The sequence below is a fragment of the Euleptes europaea genome, chromosome 1 (assembly GCF_029931775.1).
Source record: "Euleptes europaea isolate rEulEur1 chromosome 1, rEulEur1.hap1, whole genome shotgun sequence".
Classification (NCBI taxonomy): domain Eukaryota; kingdom Metazoa; phylum Chordata; class Lepidosauria; order Squamata; family Sphaerodactylidae; genus Euleptes; species Euleptes europaea.
Window position 1 is genome coordinate 26,120,096 of NC_079312.1, and position 19,013 is coordinate 26,139,108.

General features: G+C 44.2%; 1 protein-coding gene across 1 annotated transcript; it reads left to right on the plus strand.

Annotated features, from left to right (window-relative positions):
- The first annotated feature begins 27 nt into the window (after window positions 1-27).
- Window positions 28-18,873, plus strand: MRPS18B (mitochondrial ribosomal protein S18B). The gene is made up of 7 exons (XM_056866857.1): window positions 28-117; window positions 4,301-4,451; window positions 6,906-7,003; window positions 9,245-9,313; window positions 14,840-14,906; window positions 17,473-17,532; window positions 18,644-18,873. Exons 1-7 carry the CDS (start codon window positions 28-30, stop codon window positions 18,856-18,858), a joined length of 750 nt encoding a protein of 249 aa, XP_056722835.1. The 3' UTR covers window positions 18,859-18,873.
- Window positions 18,874-19,013: the final 140 nt, after the last annotated feature.

The following is a 19,013-nucleotide window of genomic DNA, read 5'->3' on the forward strand; positions in this document are numbered from 1 at the left end:
CATGCGTAAAATTAACCATAATTCAAGATGGCGGCTGCCAGTGGAACCACGCTGCTGAGAAGTATAGTGGGTCATTTGGTAGTCCGTGGATTACTTAGGAGGCCTTTCTGGGTACAGGTGAGGAGTAGAAGCTTCTGCATTAAAGAACTTGGTCTGAATACGGTGGAACGGTTTTATTATATGGCGGCAACGAGGTTGCCTATAGTTGTATCCTGTGAAGTTGCTACCGTTAATTTGACTGAGGATTTACCTTTATCACGGCTTGGCATAGTGGAATTACGTAACTCTGTTTCTTTGTATTTTTCTAATACACACTCTTCTTTTCCTTAAGGGATCCTATATTTTTAACGGTAGGTTTCGTTAGCTTCGTCTTGGAGAAAAGTTGTGCCTTTGGAACTGAGAACCTGACGTGTTCAAAGTACAGGAGACCTACCAGAAAAAGTTGGCAGCCCAGTTGGTGCATGAGGCTGTCATTGTTTTATGTGCCCTTCTTTTATTTCTGCAATGCATCCATCTTTTAATTGCCACCCTTCTCTTAGGTGAGCTATAACAGAAATGGAAACTGTCCATTTATTCCTACTCCTTGCTTTCTTTCATTTAACAAATTTTTAATCCATAAGAGAACCCGTTCTCTTATCCTATGACTGCTGTATATAAAATAAACATTCTGTGCACTCTTATGTTATAATATGCTGCCCCATCGCTTGGCTTTTGTCATTGTCGCCCACATCGACTACCTTTGGATGAATTCTAGTGTGGTGCCATGTGTTAAAACTCTGTTTAGCAGCTAAGGTTTCAAATGCAACCCTGTGTGTAGTGTTCTTCTGGTCTAAGCCCGTTCAAATCAATGGGCTTAGGCTGGAATCACTGTGTAGAGTTGTATTGTTGACAAGTTAAAGGCAATCACTGGCCACGGATCTCGCCCAAATATCCAGTGTTCTCAGGAAAAAAGGGTGGGTGGAAAAAAAAAACCCAGAAAGCTGGAGTTCTGTTGGATGTAACTAGTATTCGAATGATCCAACAGCTACAGTTGCCAGCTCTTGAGTTTGGAAATTCCTGGAGGCTTGCGTGGAACCTGGGAAGGGTGGGGTTTGGGGAACTGAAGGACGAGTAACATATTTTGTCATATAGTCTATCCTCCAAAACAGTCATTTTCTCCAGGGGAACTGATCACTGTGGTCTGGAGATCAGTTGTAATTCTGGGAGATCTCCAAGACCCCACCTAGAGATTGGCAAGTCTTAGCAGCAGAAGAAATGTGTGGCCCACTGATCCAGGTTTTAATTTCAAGAAGAAGAGCTGGTTTTTATACCCTGCTTTTCTCTAAGGAGTCTCAAAGCAACTTACAATTGCCCTCCCTTCCTTTTCCCACAAAAGATACCTTGTGAAGTAGGTGGGACTGAGAAATTTTGGAGAGAACTGTGACTAGCCCAAGGTCGCCCAGCAGGCTGCATGTAGAGGAGTGGGGAAACAAACCCAGTTCTCCAGATTAGAGTCCACCATTCTTAACCACTACACCACCACGCTGGCTCTCAACTCTGCTATAGAAGCTTGCTGGGTGAACTTGGGCCAGTCACGCTCTTGCAGCCTAACATACCTCACAGGGTTGTTGTTAGGCTAAAATAGGAAGACATAAAAGACGTGAAACGCTTTGAGTCCACATTGAGAAAAAATGCAGCACAGACAGAGGATGGGACATCCTTTACAAAAGAACCGGGGGGGGGGGTAATACCCTGAACTATTGCAGCCAGCAATAGTTAGTATAATAGTAGTTTGAATGTTGGACTAGGATCAAGGAGATCCAGGTTTGAATCCCACCTCTTCTGTGGAAGTTTGGTGACCTTGGGCCAGTCATCCACTCTCATTCTAAACCACCTTGCAGGGTTGTTGTGAGGATAAAATGGAGGACAGGAGAATGCCTGCCCCTGTTGAGAAGTAAGGCAGGTTATAAGTAAATAATAAATATTTACAGCAATTTTCTGGTGTTGCTAATGTGTATCTTTGTTAGCTGCTGATGACTGCATGGTGAGTTTTACATTACTCCGGCTGGCTGTGCAGCTCTCTTCTCCCTCCTCCACTGGAAATGACTTCCTCTTCATCATTTTTGGAGAATGTTTGCACCACTGAATCATTCGAATGTTATGTTGCAAGCTGAATGTGTTGATTGGTTCTCGTAGGTTATCCGGGCTGTGTAACCGTGGTCTTGGTATTTTCTTTCCTGACGTTTCGCCAGCAGCTGTGGCCGGCATCTTCAGAGGAGTAACACTGAAGGACAGTGTCAGAGTAAGCCTTCAGTGTTACTCCTCTGAAGATGCCGGCCACAGCTGCTGGCGAAACGTCAGGAAAGAAAACACCAAGACCACGGTTACACAGCCCAGATAACCTACGAGAACCAATGAACTCTGACCGTGAAAGCCTTTGACAATATTTTGAATGTGTTGAGTTGGTGATGAGAGGAAAGCACTCCATATATGATCAGAGATGCTCAGTGGTCCCCATTTCCCAACAGTCATAGTGTTTAAGACAGATAGTAGAAGGGGAACAGGCTGTGCTGTTACTGAACCTTTGGCTGGGATGCCCCCCCCCCCAAGTCCTGGAGCCATTCAGATAGAAAATTCAGTTCATCTAGAACTGATGGTCTGGTTCTTCGTCCTGTTGCAAGTTGGAGACATTGCAGACATTGGGGAGGGGCTGTGGCTCAGTGGTACAGCATCTGCTTGGCATGCAGAAGGTCACAGGTTCAATCCCCACTATCCAGTTAAAGGAAGCAAACAAGTAGGTGATGAAGTTTCACTTTGATGGACCAAGGGTCTGATTCAGTATAAGGCAGCTTCATGTGTTCATGTTACATGCCGGGATTGTAACAGATATTCTGGGTAATCTGAGGGCTTCTCTAAGCGGGAATCCAGTTTTCTTTTACAAGAAATTTTCCAACTGGAAAAGTATACGCCCCCTGCAAACATAGTGCTTCTTGTTTGCCAGCTACTGTTAACAGAACAGGAGCAAACTTTCCCCTTTGTTCTCCCAACACAATTCCCTTTCCCATGTTAATCATAGTTAAATCTAGGAAGCGGAGTTTCAAAGTCAGTTTCAAAAACTGGGTCAAACTTGTTAAAAGCGAATACTGGTTAGTGTCTATGCGGACCAAATAGGATACACCCTTGCTTTGTGCTGAGAAGGGGAGGGAGAGGTTTACCTGTCAGCCCATTCCTGCTCTCCCAGCCATGGTTGACCATATTACCTCTCCAGCATACCGTAACGTACTGGGCTGTGGCCTGTGAATCTTTTAAATTACAAACCAGCCACAGACTTTGATCCTGTAGCAGGTCATGCTGTCCTGCACGTATCCAATCGTGCAGTTCCACCAACTGAACAACGTTTCTGTGTTCAGAAGGGTGGCGATTTTCCCTCCCTTTATAAGCCCCGTGTTGCCCCCCCTATACTGTTTCTGCGGGTGTGCTGTTTCTACAGGAACAAAATGGAGGGGGGGCTGCAGCAGGAGGGGAAAGTCCACTCTGCAAAGTGGACTGTGATCTGGAGAACCGGGTTTGATTCCCCACTCCTCCACATGAGTGGCAGATGCTAGCTTGGTGAACTGGGCTTGTTTCGCCACTCCTCCGCATGAAGCCAGCTGGGTGACCTTGGGCTAGTCACACCTGTCTTAGAGCTCTCTCAGCCCCACCTGCCTCACAGGTTGTCTGTTGTGGGGAGGGGAAGGGAAGGTGATCGTAAGCCGGTGTGATTCTTCCTTAAGTGGTAGAGAAAGTCGGCTTATAAAAACCAGCTCTTCTTCTTCTTCAAAGTCTGTGGGATGCCGTAATCTGTGTATCTGTATTTACTTACTTTACTATCTGCCTGTTCTGTGAGGAGCTCAGTTTGGTGTGTGTGGTTGTCCTCTCCTCTGTCTTATCCTCTCAACCACCCTGTTAGGTAGGCGTGGCACTGAGAGGGTGACTGGCCCAAAATGAACTTTCATGGCAGAGTGGGAATTCAAACTGTGGCCTCCCCGGCCCTAGATTCTAACCACTAGGCCAAGATGGCTCTCGGAAAAAGAATCTGACTTTGTCTTTGAAAATGAGGTTGACTGCTGTTACTAATTCTGAATGGGAGAAGCATTTAAATTTGCTGTATTCTGCAGAAAAGGCAAAGGAAGGTATATAGAGCACTCAGTTTCTGAATACTTGGTGTGGAAAACTAACTTTTTTGAGCTGATTGTTCCTCTTTTATTTTTTACAAGAAGCCATTGAAAGTCATAACGATGGCTATCTAACACTTGGCCTGTTCTGCCTTGTCTTCCCTCAGAACACACCCAGCACTTTCTTCCAGCGGCACAAGCCGTTGCCTTTCCGGATTTTCAGCACAGAGACCAGCCAAGCTGGATCTACAGAACCGGCTGCTTTTGACACAGTATCACGGTTTAAAGAGAAGCCATGGGAGTACTTGGAGTCTGAAGGTATCGCGGTGTGGGGGGGCATAAAGCCAACAACATGGCACATAAGGAGTACAACAGTGTTCTGCTTTAGGACTTACCTTTGTATCTCTGTCTTCCTTCAAGGTTCTCCTTCCATTTTATTTTCACAACAGCCCTGTGAGGTAGATCACGCTGTGGGAGAACAGCTGGCCTAAGATCACTTCGTGGGTTTCATTGTGAGTGGGGATTTGGACCGAATCCTCCCCAGAAGCTCAGTCCAGTAGTCTTACCACCACACTGGCTCCTAAATTAGGGCATAGACAGTCATGAAATCCAAACCACGAGAGTCCTTGGTTTTTTTAATAAATTATTACAAGTGGATAGAACTTTTTTTATTTCTCAATTTAAAAAGTAATAACCCTGTTACATGTTGCTGAAGCCAGCATGTCCCTCTTCTCTCCCCCAAATTTCAGTGTTAAACTGGAAAGGATAATATGGTCCATCCACAGCTTTTTCAACTTTCCATTTGCTGGTAGAGATCAGCGCCCGTACGTACCTTTCTGAGCTGAGGTACTTCGGTAGAGATTAGGGCCAGAGAAAGAAAAGACCACGACAAGAGACAAGTATCTGTCGTTAGGATAGCTCGCAACAGGGTGTCCTCACCTGTAATCTGGATGCTTTTGGAACTTTGAAAGCCAGTGTGGTGTAGTGGTTAAGATGTAGGACTAGGACACCCAGGTTCAAATCCCCACTTGTGACATGAAAGCTGGTTGTGTGATCCTTGGGCCAGTCACACACCCTTAGGCCTGACCCTGGCTAGTATTTGGATGGGAGACCTCCAAGGAATACCAGGGTCATGTCGCAAACCACCTCCATATGTCTTTTCCCTTGAAAATCCTAAGGGGTCGCCATAAGTCAGCTGTGACTTGACGGCAAAAAAAGAAGTCCAAACCAAACATAGTCCTATGATGGGGACAGTGGTTCTGGAATGGGTGCTCCCTGCAGACACAAAGGTGAAGCCAGGACTGGCTCTTTGATTTGGGGAAGAAGCAAGTAGACACCTGGAAACTCATTGGGGGGGGGTGTCACCATGGCACCCAGATGCTCCACTCTGAGGACTGTTGGTTCACAGTGTGCATTTTAGCCTGGAGGGAGACAAGGAGAGGCAAGGGTAACGTGGTGTCATAATGAGCAGATTGTACATATCTTTCATTTGGGAGGGAGACCTGATTTTAAATGTGATGCTAGTGGGCTAGAAGTAATTTAACTGGCGTGACATGGCACTCACCCAACGTCTCGTTTAAACTCTGGCACTCTCACCAGCACAACACCCTCCGGGGGCTGCAGATCTCTGCCACGCTAATGTCGCCTGTATAACATCTGGGAACCCGGTTTAAACGAGGTAGCGGGCATGTGCAGTGTTGCGCATGGAACTTCCTGCTCACCGGCTTTGCCTTTTGATCAGTCCCAAACGGGTCAGAATCAGAAGTTTTTCAGTACAGCGAAGAAAGCTAAGGGGGGTGGGGCTGTTTAACAGAGAGGGTGGCGTTAGGGCAACTGTAGACATTGGAGATGATGGAACAAAGGTGAGGGGAAAGGGCAGCAGAGTAGGGTGCGGCGACACTCTGGTGTGCCTTAAAGATAAGGCACTCATTCAGACTTGGCAGTGTTTTTGGTCTTGAGGCGGATGAGCGTGTTTAATTCAATGGGGATGGGCCCGTGGCTATGTGGTAGAGCATCTGCTTGGCATGCAGAAGGTCCCAGGTTCAATCCCCGGCATCTCCTGTTAAAGGGGCTAGACAAGTAGGTGATGTGAAAGACTCTGAGACTCTGGAGAGCCGCTGCCGGACGAGTAGACAATACTGACTTTCCCAGACCAGGGGTCTGATTCAGTATAAGGCAGCTTCATGTGTTCAATTTAAAATGAATGCCAAAAGCAATTCTGCACAAATTGGCTCACTTGTGTGATCCTGAGTATGTTTGTTCGGAAGGAAAATGTTCTGAGAGGTGCTCCAAGTTAATTACCTTGGCCCCCTATTCCCCAACCCGTTCTTAATATCTTCCATCACCCCCCTCTAATGGAGGTAGTCGTCCTGTTGCTGAACGGACTCCTTAAGCATCGAGAAGGCTAGTGTTAAATAGATGTTTTGGAGCTGGGTGTGAGCAGTTGTTCTCAACCTTCTGATATGTAGCGGTTTTGGAGGTCGTCTGTAAAAGCCAGCGTGGTGTAGTGGCTAACATGTTGGGCTAGGGTCTAGGAAAGGTGGGTTCGGGCACTGCATCACGGAAGCTGTGGGTTCGAATACCCACTGTATCGTGGGTGGCCTTGGGCCGGTCACTGTCTGTAAACCTTTCCTACAGGAGTGTGTTCTGAAGATAGAAACGGAGGGTAGAATTATATTGTGAGTTGCTTTGTGTCCCATTGGGGAGAAAAGCTGGGTATAACCATATAAGTAAAAGGCAAGTGTGAATGACCCTCTGTTTTCTCTCCTTTAGAATACTTAGAAAAATATGGCAGCAATCCTGTCTGGTTTGGCTACAGGCGCAATCACAAAGGCCAGATTCCTCCCCAGAAGACCCGGAAGACTTGCATTGTGAGTGAACTTAATTTCCTGTATGTAGTGTGAGCCAGGAGAATCGAGCAGGGTAGCATATGCTGACACTCCAGTATGGTGGTTAGGGGTGGTCCGGTGAAGCGGGTTGGTTTCCCTGCTCCTCCACGTGAAGCCAGCTGGATGACCTTGGGCTAGTCACAGTTCTCTCAGAACTCTCTCAGCCCCACCTACCCCTTTTGTGTGGGGAGGACGGGGGAAGGAGATCGTAAGCCGGTTTGATTCTGCTTAAAAGGTAGAGAAACCAACTCTTTTTCTTCTGTAGTGCATCCAGAATTTCCTAATTCTGAGACCATGCTGTATCAGACTAATAGTCCAGCCAGCATCCTGTTTTCAACAATAGCCAGCCCTATGTCCCTGGAGAGCCTCCAAACAGGGCACAGAGACCGAAGCCTCCCCTTTACTGTCCTTCAGCACAGGTGTTCAGAGTAGACAGCGCCGACCTTGCTAGACCAAGGCTGTGATAAGGCAGCTTCGTGTGTTTTACAGGAAAAGTAAGGAGTGACGGAGGTGAGAATGAAGAATATCTGCCCTCTATACTTGGCCACAGTCACATGTCTTGGTGGAACTGAGCATGCTGTCTGGGCAGAAGGTCCTTGCTTCAAATCCAGGCATGTCCAGTTCAATATCTGCTGTGGTCGTTATTAAGGAAAGCCTTTCTCTGGCTGAGACCTTGGGAGAGCTGCTGTTAGCTGCAGTAGTCAGTACTGGGCTAGATGAACCAGTGCTCTGAAAATGTACATTCCTGTAAGTTGAAAGAAAATGGAAAACTGGTTAATTTCTCATCTGGTGGAATATTGACATTCTTTGAAATTTGAACAATGGTGCATACATGCCTAAGTTGGTTAAAAAGTTTGTTACCAACAGAAAAGTAACTTTTGTTGAAGGCTTTTATGGTTATTTCGCGCACACACACCCAAATACTGTAATGTTGATGATTTTCATTTTAATGTATCTGTCTTCTGCAAGTGTTCTTAAAACAGGAACCGGGGATATCTAAATTCACCATATTCCCCACTGATTTCAGCATGTGTGGAACTGCTCAAAGCAAAACCATTCTTCAGGGCAAATGGCTAACAGGAGAGATGGTTATTTAGATACAAGGAAAGCAAGCTTTTGACAATTAAAGGTTAGGTCCTGGATTCTTCTGAGCTTTTAGATCTCATGAGCAAATTTGCTCTTTTCTACTGGAAAAAAAAAGGAAGAGTCCAGTAGCACCTTAAAGACTAACAAAATTTCTGGCAGGATGTGAGCTTTTGTGGCTCACCTGCCAGAAATTTTGTTAGTCTTTAAGGTGCTACTGGACTCTTGCTTTTTTTACTGCTATTGGCAGACTAACTCGGCTACCCATCGTGATCTGTTTCTTTTTTTCCAAGCAGACACAAATTCACCTTGTCTCATGCAGCCTCCATGTTCCCCTCATGCGCAGGATGTGGGCGCAAGTATCCTGATTTCAGAAGCCTTCAAATCACATTCCAATGTACCTTGATATTCAAATGCAGGTGCCTGGGAAAAATAGTCCCCCCCCCCCACAAGGCAGGCTTCTGAACTGGGATTTAACCTGTGTTTAGAGTCCCCGTTTGTGGTGACTATGCAAACCTGTATTCAGCATCACAGCAGAATTTTATTGAAGGTTTCCTGGTTTTGGAAATCTTCAGTCACAGTCCATGCGCAAGGGCAGAAACAGTGTTCGTACTTTTCACATGCAGTCTTCTTCATGACATCTTAATGCAGCCGTGGTATGAGGTCATACTAGTATTTGGGCCAGTACTGTGATGGAAACTAGGCTGTTTGTTGCATTGCAGTTGTTGTTTTTAAGAGAGAGAGGGTGGTGCAGAGGCCGTGGCTCAGTGGTAGAGCCTCTGCTTGGCATGCAGAAGGTCCCAGGTTCCATCCCCGGCATCTCCAGTTAAAGGTACTAGGCAGGTAGGTGATGTGAAAGACCTCAGCCTGAGACCCCGGAGAGCCGCTGCCGGTCTGAATAGACAGTACTGACTTGGATGGGCCAAGGGTCTGATTCAGTATAACGCAGCTTCATGTGTTCAAGGCTCCTGACTTGGTCTAGCACCTCTTCTTTGGAAATAGTGCAATCACTTGTCTGCGGATGAGCCACATCTCTCCATAGTGATTCATTTCCAGTGAGTGTCAGAGTACCTGGCCCTTCTTTTGGGTTACTTACTGGCAACTGACCAGTGAGCTTTTCACTTTGTTTCTTTCCGACAGAGAAAAAAACATGTGTGTGGGAATCCTTGTCCCATCTGCAGAGACCGAAACCTCTTCCTGGATTACAAGGTAAGAGGTACACGCCGGGACACTCTCTGAAATAGCTTTGTAGTGGCGGACTTCCGGATCCGGGCTGAGTCCCGCGGCAGCAGATTGCGCCCTCGGCTCGAGCGTAGCCCCGGGGGGGAGGGAAAATCCCCCCTTTGACATCGGGCTCGCGGCGCCCCCCGGGTGAGGGGGGGATGCTGACTGGCGCGCCGGCAGGCTCTTTGCCCTGGGAGCGGCCGTTGCCTCCACAGCGGCGACGGAACGCTCGGGCGAGTGAGCGGAGGAGCCGGCACCATTTTTAAAGAGCCGGCGCGGTGCGGAGGCTTGGATCTTTCAAAAGGTTTTCTTTCTTTTTTTTAAATAAAATTAAAACAAAATACACATAGAGGTGCCTGACAGTAAGGAAATAGTCTGAAAGCAAGCTGGACTGTATTCTGGGCTCGCTAACGGACTGAAATTGAAACTTGGATTTTTGCCAGCTTACGCACTTGAAATTGCTTGTGCCAGGCAATCTGACACGAGTGTGCCAAGGGAAATTCAGAAGGTTGCAATACTGGCAGAAAATAGCTGAATAAACAACAATGTGCTAATGTGCTACTCTATCTGACTATTGTCTAAGGCAAATGATCGTTAAGCTGATGATATAAACTACAGCTCCCCCCCCCACTCCTGTTTTTGTGGATTACCAGCAGCCAAGGTAAATCTGTGGCAAAGGATTACTAAATGGATGATATAAATTACACCTTCTCTTCCCACCCTCTTGCTTTGTGGATTACAAGTTGTTAATAAGCTGGAATCTATTTGATTATTGTAGACTGTTTGTGGTAAAGGACTACTAAGCTAACGATATAAACTACACTCTCTTTTTCACATCTTCTGTTTTGTGGATTATAAATAGTTTTTGCAAGGGGGAATGGGAGATAAAGACAAAGAGAAAGAAAAAAAAGACTTAGAAAAGCATCCCAAAGGACTTATTAAAGAATCTAAACAGTTGCAGCTTCAACAGTCACTGTTACCTTACAGAAGAGCCTCCATTCCTAGCCCTGCAGCTTCACCAGCTTCTTCACCAACAGCATTGGTCTCATTATCAGCAAAGATGTCAAAAAAACCGGATGCTACGTTGAACTCTATACAAGATATGCTGGCAAAAACTCTTCAGGAGGTGACAGCTATGAAGCAGGAAATGACTTCAGTAAAGCAAGAGATGACATCAGTGAAGCAGGAGGTAGAATCAGTTAAACAAGGCTTGCTCCAAAATACAGCAGTGATTGGGCAAAACACTGCTGCTATTTCAGCACTGCAAGACTCCATATCAACTCTGACAGTAAGACAGAACAACCTGGAAGAGAAAGTTCAGAAACATTGAAAGATAATAAAGAAACCAGAAAAAGGGTTGATGGTTTAGAGATGGCAATGGAGGCGCGTGCTGAGAGAGAAGAAAGACAAGACGACCACACTGCAATGTTGGAACTAAAGATAAAGGAGAGCTGGATACGTTTACGCGGTCTCAGAGAAAAAGTGGAGGGAAAAGATCTTAAAAATTATTTGAAAGGACTGTTGGCTGATTTTCTTCAGGAGGATGAAACGATTGTTGAAGGAATGATTATAACAGCTTACAGAGTTAACTCTGCATACGCAAAGAAAAACAAAGTTCCAAGGGACTGTTTGGTGCAATTTTTTTCCAGAAGTCATCGGGACCTAATTCTGAATAAGCATTATCAAACTCCACTTACTATAGAAGGTACACCGATGAGATTGATGAAGGAGATCCCGGGAAGATTGTTGAGAAAAAGAAAAGAATTTGCAGAGATTGTGGAAAGACTTAGATTTAATGGAATCCAACACAGATGGGAATTTCCGCTGGGAATCTCGTTTTTCTACAAAGCTAAAAGATTCAAGCTCACAGATACTGTAAAAGCAGATCAATTTTTGAGAAGATATGGAGGGGACTTACGTAAACCACCACAACAAACACCAAAAGAACTTGTGGAAAAAAAGGTCCCAGAAGAAGAGAAGGCCACAGAAGCAAGCGGGGGGGCCAAACAGTCATCGTCGGAAGAGGAAGATGATGGCTGAACCATGTTATAGGGAAAATATTGGAACGGGGGGAGGGAAGGAAGGGGAATGATTTTAGAATAATAATAAAGAATGGGGTTTGATTGAATATTGAAATGCTCCAAATAATATCATGGAATGTTAATGGTTTAAATTCTCCCAACAAAAGGAAAAAAATATTTTACCATTTACAAAAGTTAAAAGCTAATATTTTTTGTTTACAAGAAACTCATATTTTACCAAAAGATATTGTAAGATTGGAACAGGCAAAATTGGGTAAACTATTTACATCATGTAATGAGAAGAGAAAAACAAAAGGATTATTCCAAATCTGGAAAAAATATAAAAAGACTTTGGAATTTAGGACTCCAGGATGGATTAATCCAATTGAAGCATTTATGAAAAGAGGAACCCATCTAAACTTAGACATAGAAAGATATAGTGAAATTATAAAATTTACTGAAGGAGGATGGGAGTTAAAAAGTAAGGAAGAACTTAATATTAAAGATTGGTTTATGTATTATAAACTAAAAGAGATATTTAATAAAGATAACCAATTGGGTTTTAATAAATCTAAATCTAATTTAGAAAAAATATTAATGAAAGGAAATAAAGGCTTGATTGGTAGAATATACAAAATATTAAGTGAAATCAATTTAGAACAGGAAAGAATTAAACCAGTAATGGTAAAATGGATGAGAGAATTAGGATATAATATAGAATTAGATATCTGGGAAAATTTATGGAAAAGAGAGTTTAAATTCACAATTACGAATGAAATCAGGGAAAATTTATATAAAATGTTTTATAGATGGTATATAACACCGGTGTTGATAGCTAAAATAAAAAAAGGGGAGACGGATTTATGTTGGAAATGTGGAAAGGAAACAGGTACCTTTATGCATGCATGGTGGACTTGTAAAAAAATTAAAAAATTTTGGAAAAAAGTTGTTAGGGAAACTAACAACTTGATTAATACTACAGTGAAAAGAAAACCGGCATTTTGTTTAATGGGAATCCCACAAGGAAATTTGAATAATAATGATAGAATTATATGTCAATACAGTTTTGCTGCTGCAAGAATTGTAATTGCAAAAATTTGGAAGCAAGTGAATAAACCTCTAATAATTGATTGGAGAGAGAAATTATGGACATATATGAGGATGGCCAAATTAACGGAATTCCTTCATGGAAAGGATATGGAAGAATTTAAAAATATGTGGAAAAAGGCCGCCTCATATTGGGATAAAATGGCAAAAACGGATTTTATTAAATTATTTAGTGAGTTATAGAAATTAGCAATTTTAAAATATTTTTATATTTTATAGTAATAAATAAGTTTGAAACTGTCATAGCACTTCTTCGGAAGTCAGGTGAAGGGTCACAAAGGGTGGTGGGTGGTGGGAAAAGGGGTATCTTATTAGAGTTAATAGTGATATTTTTAATTGTATTAGTGAATATATATGGATACTCCTGGTTTCTTCTTATTGTTACTTTGGTTATTATTATAATTATTGTTTTTTGTTGTTGTTATTTTTTTTGTTGTTGTTAAAAAAAAACTAATAAAAATTAAAAAAAAATAGCTTTGTAGTGTCTGATTCCTTTTCTGGCTTGTCACATGCAAAATCTGGCACTGCCGGATCTGTTTGTAAGATCCTCTTAACAGCCCGTGCAAGTTGTGATCTTCTTATTGGGCCTGTTTTCCACTATGCCCTTTGATTTCTCTTAACCGGATGTGCCTTAGCCGTCCTGTTTCCTTGGTATTATAAGAATCATGGATGCTTTTTTAAAAATAGTAGTAAAGACTGTTCTCTATTTCTTTCTTCTCCCCCTTTCCATATATACTCACGAAACTATCATATGGTTTGCCTTTATTAAGTTTTGATAAGTGAATATATAGGAGCCCCATGGCGCAGAGTGGTAAGCTGCAGTGCTGCAGTCCAAGCTCTGCTCACGACCTGAGTTTGATCCCGACGGAAGTCGGTTTCAGGTAACCGGCTCATGGTTGACTCAGCCTTCCATCTTTCCGAGATCGGTAAAATGAGTACCCAGCTTGCTGGGGGTAAAGGGAAGATGACTGGGGAAGGCGCTGGCAAACCACCCCGAAAACAAAGTCTGCCTAGTAAACATCAGGATGTGACGTCACCCCATGGGTCAGGAATGACCCGGTGCTTGCACAGGGGACCTTTACCTTTAAGTGAATACAACAAATGGTATGATTTCTGTAAAAAGTACTGATGTATAATATTGGAACGTATATTGGAACCAAGTATTGAAACATATCTTGACTGTACAATGTTTAACCTACTGTTGTTGAATTTTTAGTTTGTTGTTGTTATTATAAAATACACTTAAAAGAGTTAAAAATAGTGCTTATAGATGTGTAGAAACCACTACTATTGGACTTTAGAAAGTTTAAGTGAGTCACCCAAGGCTGCGTAAGGATCCTGTGGCCTAACAGGAAATGTGTTCTGGGACACTTTCCGAAATATGGGGTGAGGATTACCCTAGATGGGGTATCTCTCATGGCTTTGATCTTGGAGTTGTATGAGTAATATGCCACCAGGGTGCTCTCGAAGCTTTTCCTGGCAACTCCCAGCTCCATGAGGTGGGCAGAACGTAGGTGGATACTCACAGATTCTGAAATTTTCCAGCATTGGCCCCGCATCTCTGCTTACGGATTCTGTCCTGTCATCCCTCCCCAATCCCTGAAAGCAGCATTTTTATTCTGTACAGAAAAGAACCAGTATTGTGTGCTAGGAAACTTCTCCCGTATCAATCTCTGGATTATTTTTGTGTTTATTTGAAAGATTTTTTTTAATCTGGCCCTTCTACCCAAACCAATTTTCAAGATTTTTTTTTAACAATAACAGCAAAAAAAAAAAAAGCTAAGTTCTTTGACTATTGAAACAGTAGAAAATACAATGGTAGGGAAAGTTGAAGGCAACAGGAAAAGAGGAAGACCCAACATGAGATGGATTGATTCTATAAAGGAAGCCACAGCCCTCAGTTTGCAAGACCTGAGCAAGTCTGTTAAAGATAGGACATTGATTCATAGGGTTGCCATGAGATGGAAGTGACTTGACGGCACTTAACACACACACACACACACACACACACACAGAAAATACAAATCGTGAATGAACCAAGAAAGGCGAGGGGGGCTTGTCACCAGAGGCTTGGGGGAGAAGGCAGGAAAGGCTTTTTTCACTTGGTGCCTGGAGCATACAGCCATGCCATTGCTATAGGCGTAGATCTGCCTTTGTGTGCCTGGTCCCTCCTTGTTAACGCAATAATAAAGTGTGTGTTTTAGTAGCATGGCCTAGTGCCTGGTCCCTCCTTGTTAACACAATAATGAAGTGTGTGTTTTAGTAGCATGGCCTATTGACCTGATCACAATTGTCAGCATGGCTGTTACACGTAGGAAAAAAGGCCCTCTCTTAAAACTTCTGAAAGATTCTTCAACTTAAATTTCTTGTTTTCATCCACCAGAACGTGAAGCTCCTAGAACAGTTCATTTGCCCTTACACAGGCATCATTTACCACCCAACCCGAACAGGTAAGTCCATGGTCTTTTCTGCACCTCTTCTGTGCTTGCTGAACCCTAACGTTTGGGCTCTCTGGCTTTGCAAGCAAGTGAGATAACTTATGTACTTGTATTCCCCCCCCCCCCGCCTTCCCCGTCCTTCTTCATGTCCGTCTTGCGCATGTTGCTGGAATCCTGAATGCGTTTACATAGGCATGCAGACAGAGGCCCTCTTTAAAAGCCAGGTTGAAAGGTAGACCCGAAAGGACTCTGGTGTTATCTGTTTGACTGTTGAGCTCCAGGAACGTGGGGAGAACAGACTGCAAGGCCCCTCTGCATAAGGATCACTGTCTGTATGCTAAATGAGCAAAGCAAGGTGGAAGGGAGAGAGCAAGGATTTGTCAGCTGGGCGCTTGTCAGACTCAGAGTTCTGTCCCCAGTGTCCCTTAAGCAAAACTCGCTCAGGCAAGACTCTGAAACAGGTTAGGCTTTATTTGGGAGCAACATTGGACAGATTCAGAAGTCGACTGCCACTCGAGCAGAAGAAGGCTACTAATGGAGAATATGGTTAGAATACAGGGTTAAAATACATTGCATAGTGTCAGGCAGGCCAGTAGAATCTATGATAAGCGTTCTCAGGGTAGAAAGGCATAACAAGAGTGCAGCTGTGATAAACAGGATGGGCACACATACCACACCAATAGGCAGAGAGATATACTGTACAAAGCATGAGAACCAAAAGGCACGTGACGGGGGCCTTGTCAGACAGGCCTGGAGCAAAGTCAGGCCAAGATGAAAAAATGGGCCTGACAGCGCTGAGAATGAGGCAGTGGCAGAGCAGGGAAGGGAAGATTAAGGGTAATTCAGGGACAGCTCTAAAAAAAGTACTTCAGGAGAAAATCGAGAAAAGCTGTTCCAGACATCAGGAGAGGCATGGAGATTGAGGGGACTGACTGCCAGCAGGTAAGTGTATGGGGAGTGGAAACAGGGTTCTTAGGATGAGGAAATTCTGCTGGCCGCTCCAGCTCAACCAGGGTATTGTTGAATTGGAAACTGCGCAAAAGGCAGCCAGAATTTTCAAGGAGTTAGAGTACCTTGGCTATGAGTACAGGCTAAAGAATTTGGGGTCCAGGGGGGAAAAAAGACAACTGAGCAGGGACATAGTGTAGGATTATAAAACAATGTATGGTGTGAAAAAATTAGGCAGACTCCTCACACATACACCTCTAGATAGCTGGTTTGTTCAATGAATTTGGTTCAGGGCAGACTGAAGACAATCCTCCTTTGGGCAAAGCATAATTATAGAGTTTGCTGACATGCAATGTGGTAATGGCTACTGACTTAGAGAGCCTGCGTGGTGTAGAAGTTAAGTGCGGTGGACTCTAATCTGGTGAATCAGGTTTGATTCCCCATTCCTCCATGTGAGTGGCGGATTCTCATTTGGTGAACCGAGTTTTGTAGTTTACAAAATCACACAAGGTTGGAAGAAACCACAAGGGCCATCGAGTCCAACCCCCTGCCATGCATGATCCCACAACCAAAGTGCTCCCGACAGATGGCCGTCCAACCTCTGCTTAAAGCCCTCCAAAGACGGAGACTCCACCCCCCACCCCCGAGGCAGCGCATTGTGAAAGTTGTGAAAGGTTTTCAGAGTACATGTGCCCAGGTATATACAAAACAGTGTATACAAACTCCAAAGACAGATCAGTCATGGGCTGTTTGGATCTCTAACAAACACACTTTGTTTCCTGACAAGTTAAATTTGGGCCAGTTATTTAGCAGATTATCTTGATTAAATCTAGTGAGGCTGCCAGAGGAGGGCTGGATAAAATCTGCTTCAGAACTAGCATTCATGGCCTAGGAAAAGGATGACCCGCTGGTAGCCAGTGAAAAATTAATTTGGGGTGGGGAGAAGGGATTAAGAACCAACATTTGAATAAATGTTAAGCAAGAATATAAAAATAAAGCATAATCATAGTATTATGATCATTATAAAATAATAAAACATACAGCTAACAACTTTCTGCCTACAGTTTAAAATGTATATGCATTTTCACAAGACATTCTAATAGGTACTAATCTCTTAATTTCCCCCCACTTATTTTACCACAGTGTAAGTCAAAAGAGAGATTACTAAAACAGCCAGTGGCGTTAACAGCCTACACATATTTTTATTGGTACAAAATGTATAATCCAAGACACTGTAAACATTTCCCCTTATAGCTTCACTTCTAAATAAAATAGCATTGCTACAAGTTGAGGGAAAGGCTTTCATGCATCAGCATTGCCTCTCTTTGGATTTTTGTTTGTGATAATTGCCTTGTGTCCGAGTGTCACGCAGTTGTTTCTGCTGCTGGACCCCAGTGTCTTGATGGAATCTGCCCGTGCATGAAAAGTGTCAGTCGGTATGAAAAAAAGAAAAGCAAACAAAGACACAACTTCTATTCCACGGTCTGTGGAACCGAATAGCACCCAAGTATGCAGTTCAGCTGTTCCCGTTTCTAAATGTTAATCCCCACCTGTCGTTTGGGTGACATTGTCCACAGCTGCTTTGGTAGCCCATGTCGCCCTTTGAGATGTTTCCCTCTTCCCATTGCAGGGATTTGTATGAAGAAGTATAAACGGCTGACCCAGGCCATTCAGCAAGCTCGGGACAATGGTGAGTAAGGGGGGGGGGGGGCTTGATGTACAATACTTGAGGGCATCCCAAGAAGATGGTGGGCAGTAGACTCAGGACGGACAAAAGGAAACACAGCGAGTTATTAAAATGTGGAGTTCGCTGCCAGAGGATGTGGTGATGACCATGGGCATGGCTGGCTGAGAGCCAGCGTGTAGTGGTTAAGAGCTGTTGTTTGGAGCGGTGGACCTCTGATCTGGAGAACCGCGGTTGATTCCCCACTCTTCCACATGAGCAGCGGAGGCTAATCTGGTGAACTGGATTTGTTTCCCCACTCCTCCACATGAAGCCAGCTGGGTGACCTTGGGCTGGTCTCAGTTCTCTTAGAGCTCTCTCAGCCCCACCCACCTCACAGGGTGTCTGTTGTGGGGAGGGGAAGGGAAGGCGATTGTAAGCCGGTTTGATTCTTCCTTAAATGGTGGAGAAAGTCGGCATATAAAAACCAACTCTTCTTCTTTAAAAGGGGATTGGATAGATTCATGGAAGATAGGTCTATTGGTGGCTACTAGACAGGGTGACTACAGGGAGCCTTCATGTTCAGAGGCAGTAAACCTCTGAATACCAATGCCAAGTTGGCAACAACAAGGGAAAGCCTTGGACTCCGTGCCATGTTGTTGGACCTCCAGGGGAACTGATGGGCCACTGTGTGAGACAGGATGCTGGACTAGATGGACCCCCTCATCTGATCCAGCCAAGGCTGCTCTTGTGTGCAGACCTCTTCCCTCCTCCTCCTACTTAAATAGCCCAGAGATGTCGTGTGGTATAATTGTCAGGTTCAGCACCAGGCTAGGACTGGGATGGCCCAGGCTCGAGTTTCCACTCTGCCACAAAGCTACTTGGATGACCTGACCCCGCAATTATTGTTGTAACATAACATGCAGGGTCGTTGTGAGAATAAATAGTGGGCACTGCCACTCTGTGAGCCGCAGAACTCCTTGGAGAAAGGACAGGATTAAAAATACAATCCATAAATACGAATTGCTGGGTGGAACAATGGCTGTGAAAATCGAGTTCTGGCCTTTTTTTTTTTTTGGCACTAATTAATTTCTCCATCTTTTCTCTGACACCTTTTCTTCCCCACCCCTTCTTTCAGGCCTTCTGTTCTTCCATACCCCATTTGTCAGTTTCCAGGGTCAAGATTACAGTAACCAGCACCCGGCTGTTACCGCAACCCTTCCATCCCCAATTCTTGTCGACAAAGTCGCTTGGTATGACTGGTATGACTGGCAGCAGCCCCCCGAGAAGAAGATTGCACTGATGAGGAGGATTTATAAGGATTACTTGAAGGAGGAAAGCGGCCCTCCCTGAGGCTGGCAAGTGGCACCGGACAGAACTGAACGTTCCTGGGAAGGGTAGAAAGGCCTCATAAGTTCTCTGATGGGGGGGCTGTGGTTTTGATTGCCTTTTTAAAAAATCCACCTGGTGCTTGCGTTATCAATAAAGTCTGAGGCCATTTCAGTTTT

What these genes read in the sequence shown, in the direction of transcription:
- MRPS18B (XM_056866857.1), top strand. Translation starts at nt 28, where the DNA reads ATGGCGGCTGCCAGTGGAACCACGCTGCTGAGAAGTATAGTGGGTCAT. An exon ending in GGAGGCCTTTCTGGGTACAG is followed by an intron (nt 118 to 4,300) that starts GTGAGGAGTAGA and finishes GTCTTCCCTCAG; the next exon opens with AACACACCCAGCACTTTCTT. An exon ending in TCAGCAAGCTCGGGACAATG is followed by an intron (nt 17,533 to 18,643) that starts GTGAGTAAGGGG and finishes CCCTTCTTTCAG; the next exon opens with GCCTTCTGTTCTTCCATACC.